Here is a 13,938-nt window from a genome sequence, read left to right on the forward strand (position 1 = left end):
AATAATAATCAATAGGCTCTCCTCTAGATTATTGGGCCGCATATAAAAATCATTTCGAGCCCAATTTAATATAATTCATAACTTCCTCATTATTCATCGAAATTGGGCTTATAATATATCGTTGGAAACCTCTTTTCGAGCCCAATCCAACTACACTATTATTGGACCCTTATCATGGACCAAAACAAATTGGACTGTCTGTTTTTCATAAATAGAGTAAGAGAAGAAATGTTTTTGAAAACAGAAAGAGAAATATTTTAATAAAAACATCCACATCACTAGACTTTTCACACTTTCACCCTGTTCGATAATCAAATGATGTGAAAAGTACTCATCACTGGGTTTGGTTTTGGGGAGACACATTTGGGTGTCTGCACTAGTATATGATGAATGACTTTCATTTATGTATATCCATCTTCAGGATGGTGTCATTGTAAATATGTAATATTATGTGGTCGCCTTTTTTTTTTTTTTTGAAAAAGGCAAAAAGAATTATATTACTACCAAAACAGAATCAAAATACAATCTGCAACTAGGCAGAACAAAAAGACCCTAAAAGACCATACAACAGCCAAACTGGCCAACAGCTACTTACATAGCAGATCCCTAAACCAGTTAATGTTTTTCCTGCTTGTTTTAGCAAGAATAACAGAACTAATTCTCTGGAAAACCTCAAATCTCAGGTCTCTTACCACAGCTTCAGGGGTTCTCAGGCATTTATACCACACCACCTTATTCCATTGCTACCATATACAGTACATAAGCCCAGAAAAACAACTCTAACCATATGTGGTCGCTTTTATCAAATAAATTATTGACATTGATATTAAAGCTAATGTATTATTGACCATCAATGTATCATACAATTCATGGGAAAGGATTACATATAATAACGAAATAAATAATATCTCCCCCTAATCCTTGCATATGCGGATATGAAATTAATCCAAGTTATCCAACAACCTTGAAATCCCTTACACTTTTAAACCATAAATTCTTTTGGTAATGTCATTTATCAAGCAAAGAAAAATATTCTTATAAAACTCTTACTCGTTCCTCTTGCCCAATTATATTAAATTATATTAATATTTATGTTGAAAATTCCATAAACTATGGGCATAATACATTTTTCAAGTAATTTTCTCAAAGTAGAATATTTAATTTCTTGAACTTAATTTCTTAAACTCATAACACTATTCTTTGCTCAAATGGATACTCTTATGAACTTTTTCATGAATTATATATAAAAAAAAAACATGCAAATATACTTGTTAATTCTTCAATAATCATGAGATTTCTCATTCATTTTCGAGAATGAGCTAATAACTCTCGCATGACATATATAGGAACATATTAGTTTTGTGAACGGAGAATAATCTAGTCAACATACTTTCAAAACTATTAGACATTTCTAGATTGTTCTAGAAGATTTCTAACCCATTATAAATTTAAGGAACTTCAGGTTCATATGTTCGGAAACTCTATGTTCAATTTACACATCATTCTCATAATCTAGCTTCATGTATTATCGTGTCTACTAAACAATTATCCCTTACTAAACAAATATTTACAAATGTGAAACCTTCAATTTAAATTAAACTTAACTTAATTCAAATAAATTAATTAGACAATCTACACATTTTAGAACGAGAAGGTAATAACAATAAAATGAGACTTAATTAGTTCAAGTTATAATCTAAACATACCTTATTTGATATACTCAACTATACTAGCCAAAAACATAGCTAAACAAGAGCAACCACATGATGATGAGCACATAAAATTAGTGCTAAAATATAGAGAGAATATGATAAATTGAATAAACTCAATCACTTGAATTTCATTGATATGGCCATAGTCAATATATAATACAAGGTTTCCCTAATCTGATAGAATTAGGAAATATCAAAAGATATCAAAAGATTATATTCTTGGCACAAATTATAACAACTAAATATTATCATATAATTTCCTAAAATATATCCTCAAGACCCCCTTCAAGTTGAAGCATGGGGATCATAAATGCCCAACTTGGAAAGAATATGGTCAAACTGAGACTTCCCAAGCACCTTAGTGAAAAATCTGCTAATTATTCCTTAGTGGAAACAAGAGATGGAGCAATCAATCCCTCTGTAATTGCATCACGAACAATATGACAATCAATATCAATGTGCTTCGTACGTTCATGAAAAACTGGATTTCTGGCTATATGTAAAGCAGATTGACTATCACAGAACAACTTGATCGCCTTAGGGTGTTGGATACCTAAACTCAAAAGTAAGGCCTTCAACCACTTCAACTCATGTGTGATTGAAGCCATGGAACGATACTCAGCCTCAGAAGAAGACGTGGAAACTGTGGGTTGTTTCTTGGTCTTCCAAGAAATAGGAGATTGACCAAGAAACACAAGCCAACCTGTCAACGAACGACGAGTAAGAGGACACGCTGCCCAATCTGAATCACACCAACCCTGCAAAGTCAGGTCACTATCTGCACTCAACAAAATATTATGTCCCGAGGTACCCTTTAAATAACGAACCACCCTAAGAGCTGCTTCCCAGTGCTCAATTCGAGGTTCGTGCATAAACTGCGAAAGAATATGAACCGAATATGCCAAATCTGGTCTAGTCACCAAGAGATAAATCAACCGCCCTACCAGTCTACGATAAGACTCAGAGTTCACAAGGAACTCACCACTAGCAAGGCTAAGTTTGTGGTTTTGCTCAATCGGAAAACCACTTGGTTTCGCACCTAATAACCCTGCTTCAGAAATAATATCCAAGGTGTATTTTTGTTGACACAAAAACAAACCTGTTTTACTACGAGCAACTTCAATGCCCAAAAAATATTTCAAAGGACCAAGGTCCTTCATCTTGAAACAATCACCAAGATAAGCTTTGAACACAGTTAATGCAGCGGAATCATTCCCAGAAATAATAAGATCATCAACATAAACTAAGACATTAATCTGAACATTGCCTTTAGTGTATGTGAAAAGAGAATAATCAGAGTAAAATTGAATAAAACCGTACCCTTTCAAAGCCGTAGTGAGTTTTGCAAACCAACACCTTGGAGCCTGTTTCAACCCATACAAAGACTTTCTCAAACGGCACACCAAACTCGGATCCGAGCTCTCAAAACCTGGAGGTAATTTCATGTCCACCTCCTCTTCTAGATCACCATGAAGAAAATCATTATGGACATCCATCTGCTGAAGCTCCTAGTTTTTAGAAATTGCTATAGCAAGGAAAGCGCGAACAATAATCATTTTTGCGACTAGAGCAAAGGTCTCACCATAATTAATGCCTTCTTGTTGATGATTACCAAAGACAACCAAATGAGACTTGAGACATTCAATATCACCATTAGACAAAAATTTTGTCTTGTACACCCATTGACTGCCTAGAGCTTTCTTGCTGAGAGGAAGATGCTCTAATGTCCAAGTCCCATTATCTTCCAATGCCCTTATTTCCTCTTTCATAGATTGTCGCAAACCTTTAGATTTCATGGCTTCTCTAAAGTATTTTGGATCCTTTCCCAGAACAACAGCTGCAAGAAATTTGCGATAATTCACAGAAAACATGTCACAATTTATATAGTGTGCCAAAGGATAAGGCGTATCTGAAGGAGTGTTGGATAACAGAGAGGACGAAGACGGACTATTAGCAAAAACGGAATGAGTCACATAGTCACGGAGCTTGACCGATGGAATCTTTTCACGAAACCCCCTGCCCAAGGGTTCGACACTCGATTGGTGGTCACTCGAGCCATCGCCCGATGGAAATCCATCGGGGGAGGCAGAAAGTTCGGCTGCTGCTGGGAAGCCGACCCCGCGCCCGCGGCTTTACGACCCGCGACCTCGGCATCTGCCTGCGGGGAGACAGGTTGCTGGACAGTAGCCTCCGCGGCCTGCCTGCGGGATGGCCCCTGCTGCTGTGGGTAGGTTGCGGCGTGGTCTGTCTCGGGCTGCTGCGTGTGTTGGATGATGTTGTCGACACTCATAGCAGCTTGTTCATTGATCTCTAAAATACTCTCGTCTCCAATAACTACCTCATTATCATCAAACACCTCATACTCCATGAAATCCTCATGAACATCACTGTTTTGATAAAAAATCGTGGGCTCTGTATTCACAACATCCGGACTACCAAAAGGAAACACTTCCTCAACAAATTTCACATCACGTGACACAAAAAAAAACTTTGGACTCAAGGTCATACAATCTCCATCCTTTCTTCCCAAAGGGATATCCCACAAAAATACATTTTTTACTTCGACTTGTAAATTTGTCCCCATCTGTTTTTTGATTATCAGCAAAGCACAAACATCCAAAAGTACGAAGTGCATCAAATAAGGGAGGTTTATTGAACAAAATGTCAAATGGAGTTTTATTTTGTAACAAGGGAGTGGGTGTACGATTAATTAGGTGAGCAGCGGCGAGAACACATTCCCCCCAAAAATAAATAGGCAAATTGGCTTGAAATCTCAAAGCTCTCCCGACTTTAAGAATGTGTTTGTGTTTTCTCTCAACCCTCTCATTTTGTTGTGGAGTCCCCACACAAGAGGTTTGAAAAATAATACCAGTAGCACTAAAATAATCATGCAAGCAATTAAATTCAGTGCCATTATCACTTTGCACCACCTTAATGGTTTGAGAAAATTGCCTATCAACCATTGCAACAAATGCTAAAAACAATCGAAAAACCTCAGTTTTATCAACCAACAAGTAAATCCAAATAGCTCGAGAATAATCATCAATAATAGTAAAAAAATAACGAGCTCCACATGAAGAGACATGTCGATAGGGACCCCACAAATAATAATGTATTTTTTCAAATATTCTAAAAGCTCTACCATCACTCAAAGGAAATTTATCTCTAAGATGTTTAGCACGCATACATACCTCATACCCTTTAGAAAGATTATGTTTATTGTCACTGACATGAGGAAGTAACTTAACCACTTTTTCGAAGGGATGACCCATTCGACGATGCCACAACTCCAAAGTCGACATTGCGTCGCCCACATCAACATGATTCACCGAATCTGAATTGCTAAAATAGTATAGTCCGTCTCTCCTAGCTCTCGTTCCAATCAACTCCTTCGTTTGATCCTGTACAACACACATATAAGGATTAAATTGGACAATACAATTAAGCCCATCAGTAATTTGTGACAAAGAAAGCAAATTACAACTCAAATTAGGAACATAAAGAGGGATTACAACCTCGGTTAGGATGAGCTTGGCCGACAAACGGACAATACCAATTAAAGAAGCCAATACGGTGTCACCATTGGGAAGACCAACGGGACACTCAAAACTCTGCGTATCGAACAACCAAGATTTGTCTCCGGTTACATGGTGGGTTGCCCCTGTGTCAATAATCCAAGAAGTAACATCAAATTTTCCATTCAAACGATTGTTTGGAACATTAACATTACCAAACAATCCTGTAATTGCATTAACACCAGAAACCGAATACTTCCCCCCCTGGATGCAAAAAACATCATGGCCACGATCGATAGGGGGTGATAAAAGAGATGTTTCATCATCTACGGTCATTGTATGAGTTTGTAAAAAAACAAGAAATTTAACCTGCTCTTGATACCATGCTAAAATATAGAGAGAATATGATAAATTGAATAAACTCAATCACTTGAATTTTATTGATACGACCATAGTCAATATATAATACAAGGTTTCCCTAATCTGATAAAATTAGAAAATATCAAAAAATTATATTTTAGGCACAAAATATAGCAACTAAATATTATCATATAATTTCCTAAAATATATCCTCAATAATTAAAGTGTCATATGTTAGTGGAAAAACCATACTTGAGATATTATCAAGGTCATTTATAAAATTTTGTAGCATATAATCCAACATCACCTACAATTTCATAAGTCATATGCCTTATGTGAAACACTTAAGAGAAATAATTAAATATTTATAGTTGGAAACATCCACATTAGAGACATGTATATGTCACATGGATATAAACATGACTCCTATTATAAATATATGGAATGACAATTAGTTTCGTGGGATAATAACATATTATACGTATAAACAACTGAATATACTTGCTACCCTCACATAACAAAAGTTCATAGTACATAATATTTATAAACATTCAAGAGATAGAGGTTCAAACTTCTCATTCTTACCCCATATGAATTACATATAAAATAGACTTTGTACGACATTCTTACTTGTCTTCGGCCAAACTGAGCTATCAAGTATAGAGATATAATGATCCTGTCTAGACCCTTAACTAGAAAAATTAATGATATACCTCTCGCAAAGGCACATATTTTTATTTCAATAAAAAAACATTAAGTTAACAAGAATTAATATCAATAATAATTCTAAATTTCCTTTTAGATTTAAACTCATAAGAATACTCACAAACTAAGCTTAGCACATTCTCAATGCTTGACCAAACAGTTTCTTAGGCCTCTAGATCAAGGAAAACATATAGCACATTGTAACATTCAAAGCAAACAAATCTTCTCTAATCAAAACGCAAAATAATATAATCCATAATCAAACATGATTTAACAATGAACACAAAACATATAAGCAGAAAGCAACGTACCTGTAATTTGCTAAGTTTGTCATAGATATATAAACTCTCATGGAGGTTAGTATACCCAATACACTTACCAAGATGAGTTAAGCTAATTAATTTACGAGTTAGTCTTAATTTCTAAATAAACTCACCCACATTGCTAGGCAACACATCATAATATACATGCATAATAAAGGGCATTTATAAATATATTATGTAAATTTCGAATTTATTAACAGCAACAAAATTTGAGGAGGAACTTCCCTCAACCCACTCAACATCAAAGGGACGTAACAATGCACATTAACACATAGCTTTAAGATCGAATTCCTAACTTTCATTCAATATGAGCTAGTTGGCACTAAACCAGTTACGGAAGAGAAGAAAAAAATCTTAGCTTTATGATTGCATCAAAGTATTTGTATATTAAATCCTATTACACATATCTAACAATCAAGCTCTAGCGTTTAATTCAAGAAGGATTAGATTAACTCCTTCTGTACAACTATTTCTCAGGAAATTAACTAAATCCCAAAAATAAAAACTCAACGGCTTAGCGTTTTTATCTGTAATAAATTAGCATAATTGAACTATGATCATCTTCATATTGTAGGAGAGATTGATACTGCCAAACTGATTTCAATCCCCAAAACTATAAGTATTTTAGATAAGACAAAATAGCCGAAAGAAATCGAATAGCCCATCATATTCCATATTCATAAACTTTTTACTTCGTTTCAATGCAAAAAAATTATCACCAAACAAATTAATCGATCAAATTAAACATGTCTAACACCCTATAATGAATTTAATTAAAGTAGGACAATAACAATCTGACAAAATCAATAAAATTAAGATGAACATAATATAGGGTTACCCGTATGATAAGGATAACAATCTGATAAGGATACTCATGAAGTTGCTGTTAACTCCTTTTCGTCTCCTTAGTCGATTATGGCTGATTTCATATGCTTAATCGGTTAGGGCTGGTGCTGATAACGTGTTGTGAAATAGGGAGAAATATGAGAAATGTGTTTATTCCAAGAGTAGGAGATATATATACAAATACAATGCTAGAGTTTGTTTTGAGAATAATAAACCCTAGATCTAGAATGTTCTGCAGAGTACATGACTATATAGACATCCACAAATATTTCATAACAACCCATAATTAGTACTCCGTATTATTTCATATATTTACGTTATAAATGTAATAAATTGAACTTATTAGAATAATTGTCATGTGCAAAATGCGGATTGATATTTATTATAAAAAACTTGTATTTTCAAGAAATAATTGTATTAGTGTAGGGAATATTTAAAGCATCCTAAACTTGAGCCCCACTGTGATCATGCACTTAAGCATGATGGCGTCCAAAGGGAAGGAAGCTAGAGCAAAAGAGTCGCCAACAAGTTTTAAGAACTTGTAAACCATTCACGATCACAGAGATCGCTAACTCCATAGTGGTCCATAACCATGACTGGATATTCGGGGATGATGGTACAAATCTAACCTAAAAGAGATTGAACCTACCCTAAATAGGCCTCTACTTTGTTCTTCTCATATTCATGTCAATATATTAACATACAATCAATATATTAACCCTAAACATGTTTAATCTATGTTGGTTGAATATTAATGCACAAACAAATCTATTATTAGCGATCAGTTGAATTAAAATCATATTAGCCTAAATTAAATTATTAATTATCTTATTAAGCATGATTTCAAGTACGAATTCCCTTTAAACCTGCAAGAGAGGGCGTGATCAAGCAATAACAATAATATCAAGCAACATAATAATATTAACACAACAAATCATCATCATAACAATCTCAAAGCATAATAACGTTAGCAAGATCCTAGGCATGATACTAACAAGATTAATAACAAATCCTACCATGTCACTAAACAATAAAGATCAAAGCTTTATTCCTAACATGACACTAGGAACATATATGATATTAGAAATATTAGTTAGCTCCCTAAACATGATACTAGAAAGCAATAAAAGCATCCTAACATATTGCCAGGAATTAATAAAATAATCTAAGCATGATTCCAATATCAAAAGAATAATTAAGTAATTAAATTACTTACTTTGAAGCCTCGTACCTCTTTCTATCAAAATAATACACATGTTAGTAACTTTAATAAAAATATTAAATCCAACAATAAAATTATGATGATAATATGAGTTGAAATTAGATTTGGGACCAAACCCTCAGAACTATCAACGTTTCACGTCGAGGTCTAAGGCAACTTCGAGCTTGGTTAGGTGTATCTAAGTCTCGTGAATGAGGAATGATGTATTTTGTAAAAAGGTGTAGAAAGGCTGAGAGAGAGAGAAGAATAAACTTATAGCTTAGAGAGGGACAAGAGATGATGATTGTGGTTGATAAAGCTTGTTCATGATTGATAAAGGGGTGAAATGACCTCTATTTATAGGGAAAAAAGAGGGTCGAAGGAATAGAAAAGAATCCGAATTCGAATCGGAATAGTTGACAGTAGTTTTTGCGATTTTTGTTTTTATCATATCTTTTGATCCATAAATTGGAATAAGACAAATAATATGTCGTTGGAAAGCTCTTGAAGTCTACTTTCTAACCCAATTATAATAAGATTACAATCTTTTGTAGAATAAACAATATGGACGAAAAAGTGAAAGGGTGTCAGTTTTGGATAAAGTTTCATATTTCTTTCATATCTTTTTCATTATAGCTCGGAATTAATATTATAATATATCATTGGAAATATATTTTCAAGAGATATCCAACCATCTAAGGTTTGGATAAAATTTTGAGGCATGAAAATAATATCTGACTGTCTTTGAACGTCTTTCAATTCGAAAAGAATTAGGAGTTTCAAAAAGAGATGTTTTATTCAATTTCAAATTCCTTAATGTTATCTTTTCAAAAAGGATAATTAAGATCTTGTAGAAATATAAAAGCTTCTAATTAATCCTAATTTTTTTAGGAATATAATTAATATTAATGGACCCTCCACATGATCATTGGGTCGTAGGTGAGGTGGACTTAGGTCCAGTTTAGTATTTTGGCCATAACTTTCTCGTTATAACTCGGATTTAGGCTTATAATTTATTGTTGAAAATATCTTTTCAAGACCCATCCAGCTATACAATCATTGAACCCAGATTATGGACCAAAATAAACTGGTTTGGACGTTTTTTTTAAATAGGACACGAAGTGGATGATTTTAAGGGACACGAAATGAATTATTTTGGGCTTAAAGGCGCGAAATGAATGATTTTGGCTTAAAACCTTTAAAGAAAGGTTAGAAAAATGAAAATTCACGAGACTCTTCAACATTTCACCTTGCTCGATATTCAACAACGTGAAAGATACTCATTACTGGGTTTGGTTTTTGGGGAGACACAATTTGGTGTCTACAATTAGTATTCACTATACTTTATTTTAAAACTAGATAAAGCACGTGCGATGCATGGTTTGTATGTATTTTTTCAAACAAAAATTTACTAAATTCATACTTCGTATTTATCTGATAAACTTTGTGATATTCGCTTGTAAAGTACTTGAATTTTTTTTTTTATTATAAAACGAATTATTAATTTTGTTTTTCATATTTAGATAAAAATTCCTAATATAAAAAGATAATATTTTCTTTCACAAAATTTCATATGTGAGTGGTCACACCGTATGGCCGGGATTACTTAGTCAAGGGTTACTTTACTTAATTGATCAGGGGTTACTTGGTCAGTGTTTTGGTGTATCTTAGCCGGCCACACGATATGCCCAGCCACATAGAAAACGCGCTGATTTTATCTTTATAATTAATATAAAATTTTAGATCCAAAATAAATTGCAATTCTTTTTTTCATTAACTAAAATATATTATTTTTCTATGTGACGATCTGATAAATCTAATAAAACTAATCTTATGTGGCATAATCCTATTGTAACATTTTAAAAATATTAATCCTACATGACTTTTTTTTTTAATTATAATCTTATGTAGCATTTTAAAAAAATTCTCTTATGTGGCATCATCCAATTGTAGCGTTTTAAAAATATTAATCCTACGTGGCGCTCTAATAATTTTTTAAAAATTAATATCTAACGTGACGCTCTAGAAACTTGGGAAAAAACTCCCATTTATATATACTCCCTCCGTCCCACAATATACTTCTTGTTTGTGTTTTTTCACGGTGTTAAAGAAATAAGAGGAGAATGTGGATAAAGTACATTAATAAAAGTGAAAAGTACAACTATAAACAAAAGTTAGGGAGAGAAAGTGGAAAAAATACAAGGCATGTGCAAAATTCATGGGTAAATTAAGAAGTATAATGAATAAAGTTAAAAAAAAGTGAGTATATAATGGTCTTTACATACTATTCAATGAAAACAGGAACAATATTTTGGTTCTCCAAAATAGGAAAACAGGATTTATATTATGGGACGGAGGGAGTACTAGTTTTGTGCCCCATGCGATGCCTGGGTTGTTTATTAAATTTAAATTTTTTTTTTATCTGTTAAATTTTAAAACATAACATTAATATAAACTTTTTATCTATCCAAATAAGTCATATGTGTCAATCTAATGGTTAGTTGTTACCTACATGCACGACACTTACAAAAAGCTTGAATGACATATCTCGTCCCCTGTCTAATCGTACCGCTTAAGTTCTATTATGTCGCGCGACTTGATTAATGGTATAACTTTGTATATTTATGAATTAACAACTTATATTTAATATCAATTAATATAATGTATCATTAATAAATTTATTTTGAATTAGTCTTTAACATAACTATTATGATAATAAAAATATATAGGATAATTATTGAGAGTTATAATCTAATTATTAATTTGAATAAAATTATAATATAATCTAATATCATATCATATCACTAATATATAAAGCCGGTCTCGCAGCCAGACCACCAGATAGCGACACTTGCCATTCCAGTTTTTTCGCTAAGTGTCGCGCCACGTAGGAGATAAATAGGTATTATTGTTACACATATGATGCTAAGTTGCGATTTTTGGATAGATTTTTTAGGATAAAATTGTTGTACAGAGTTTTATTATCAATAGAATTCTAATATTTCATATATACAAATTTAATCATAACTTTTAATAAATATCCTATAATTCAATTCTATTTCCATCATCAAATTCGTTTTAAAAAGTTCTTTAAATAAGATCCATTCATAATATATTTAATTACAAACTTTTATACATAGCTGGTCAAGCTGTGTCACCAACTATTACAAGAGTTACTTCGTTAGTGCTATATGGGTTACTTGATCAGTGTTATAGTGGTTACTCAATCAGGGATATAGATAGGGGTTACTTAGTCAATGTTAGAGATTACTCATTTACTATTACAGGGGTTACTCGGTCAGTTTTATAGGGGCTACTTTGTCCGGCAAGATAGTGAGGCTAATTGCATAAAAAATGCATTGTTATTTATTAATTTATTTAAAAGAAATATAAGATAATAAAAAAAAGTTTTAATCAGTAAAATTAATTTTATTTTGGTAAAAATACTTTCAGTTTAGTAAAAATAATTGAAATTCAATAAAAATAATTTCAAGTCATTAATAACATAAATATTTATTTACAAACAAAACTACAAAAGTACACTGTCATATAAATATAGGCCATATGATATTGTACGTCTAAATATCCTACTGTAGGGAATATTTCAAGCTATCCCACACTTGAGCCTCACTGTGATCATACACTTAAATATGGTGGCGTACAAAGGAAAGTAAGCTAGAGCAAAAGAGTCGCCAACAAGTTTTAGGAACTTGTAAACCATTCACGAGGTGAAAGTTACACCCCTTAACGATCCATGAGATCGTCAACTCCAAAAGGTCTTGAACCAAATAGGGCTCGGGGATGAAGGTACAAATCCAACCTAAAAGAGATTGAACCTGCCCTAATAATAGGCCTCTACTTTATTCTTCTCGTATTCATGTGCGCTTTCTAACTAACATGCAATCAATAGATTAACCCTAAACCTGTTTATCTATGTTGGTTGAATTTAATGCACAGACAAAACTATTATTGGCGATCACTTGAATTATAATCATATTAACCTAAACAAGATTATTAATTATCTTATTAAGCGTGATTACAAGTACAAATTCCCTTTAAACCTGCAAAAGAGGGCGTGATCAAGCAATAACAATAATAATCATCAAGCAACATAATAACAATCATCATAATTATAATCATAATAACAATCATAATAACGCTAAAGCATAATAATAGCAAGATCCTACGCATGATACTAACAAGATTAATAACAAACCCTAGCATGTCACTAAGCATTAAAGATCAAAGCTTTAGCCCTAACATGATACTAACATGATATTAGAAAAGAGTAAAAGGCACCCCTAAACATGATACTAGAAAGCAAAGACATCCTAACATGATACTAGGAATTAAACAAATTTAAACATGCTTTCTACAAGAATAGAGCAATAAGACTACATACTTTGATGCCTCGTATCTCTTTCTAATAACAAAATACACGCGTTAGTAACTTCAAGGAAAATATGAAATCAAACAATCAAATTAAATAATTGAAATAGAGATTTGGGACCAAACCCTCAGAAATTATAAACCTTTCACATCTAGGGCGAAGACTACTTCGAACTCGGTTAGGTGTTTCTAAACCTCGTGTATGCGGAATTGTGTTTGTGAAAAGCTAGAGTGATGAGAGCTTAGAGAAAATTTAGAGAATAGATTGATTGTAGATAATTGATTGTTGTAGATGAATAAAAACGGAGGTTCAGGACCCTATTTATAAGAAAACAGTCCGGAAATAGGTAGAATTTGATAAGGAATAAAACTCCACTCTGTCGCCGCAAAACCGACTTTGTCGCTTGGCGACAAGGCTTGTCGCGTAGCGACAGGACAGTCATTTGGCGACAGCCTGGATTCCTACGCGTTTTCAAACACGGAGTCCACTTATCAATCAAAATCGACTTGTAAAGTCCGTATGAAAACTGAAATCGTATTTTTCATAAAATAATATTTTATTCTTAATTCTAATTTTATTAGGAATTAAAAGAACCTTCTAGAGAATTCTAGAAGACTATCATTAATTCCAATAACTTTAGCAATAATAATTAACATTAGGCCCTCCCCTAGATCATTGGGCCGCATGTAAAGATCAAACCGGGTCCAGTTTAGTATTTTGGTCATAACTTGCTCATTATTCATCGGAATTGGGCTTATAATATATCGTTGGAAAACTCTTTGCAAGCCCCATCCAACTACACTATTATTGGACCCTTGTCATGGACCAAACTAAACTGGATTGGCTATTTTCATAAAATAGAGTTGTTTTTCGAAAACAGAAAGAA

General features: G+C 33.0%; 1 protein-coding gene and 1 pseudogene across 1 annotated transcript; both read right to left on the reverse strand.

The window, feature by feature from the left end:
- Window positions 1-2,089: 2,089 nt before the first annotated feature.
- Window positions 2,090-3,208, reverse strand: LOC145571158 (secreted RxLR effector protein 161 pseudogene; annotated as a pseudogene).
- A 12-nt stretch (window positions 3,209-3,220) lies between these two features.
- On the reverse strand, window positions 3,221-5,563 carry LOC145571159 (uncharacterized). Its single transcript, XM_081630236.1, has 3 exons — window positions 4,904-5,563; window positions 3,849-4,296; window positions 3,221-3,549 (listed from the first exon to the last, which is right to left on the reverse strand). Exons 1-3 carry the CDS (start codon window positions 5,561-5,563, stop codon window positions 3,221-3,223), a joined length of 1,437 nt encoding a protein of 478 aa, XP_081486362.1.
- Between the last annotated feature and the right edge of the window lie 8,375 nt (window positions 5,564-13,938).

This window comes from Chenopodium album, chromosome 12 (assembly GCF_948465745.1).
Source record: "Chenopodium album chromosome 12, dcCheAlbu1.1, whole genome shotgun sequence".
NCBI lineage: Eukaryota > Viridiplantae > Streptophyta > Magnoliopsida > Caryophyllales > Amaranthaceae > Chenopodium > Chenopodium album.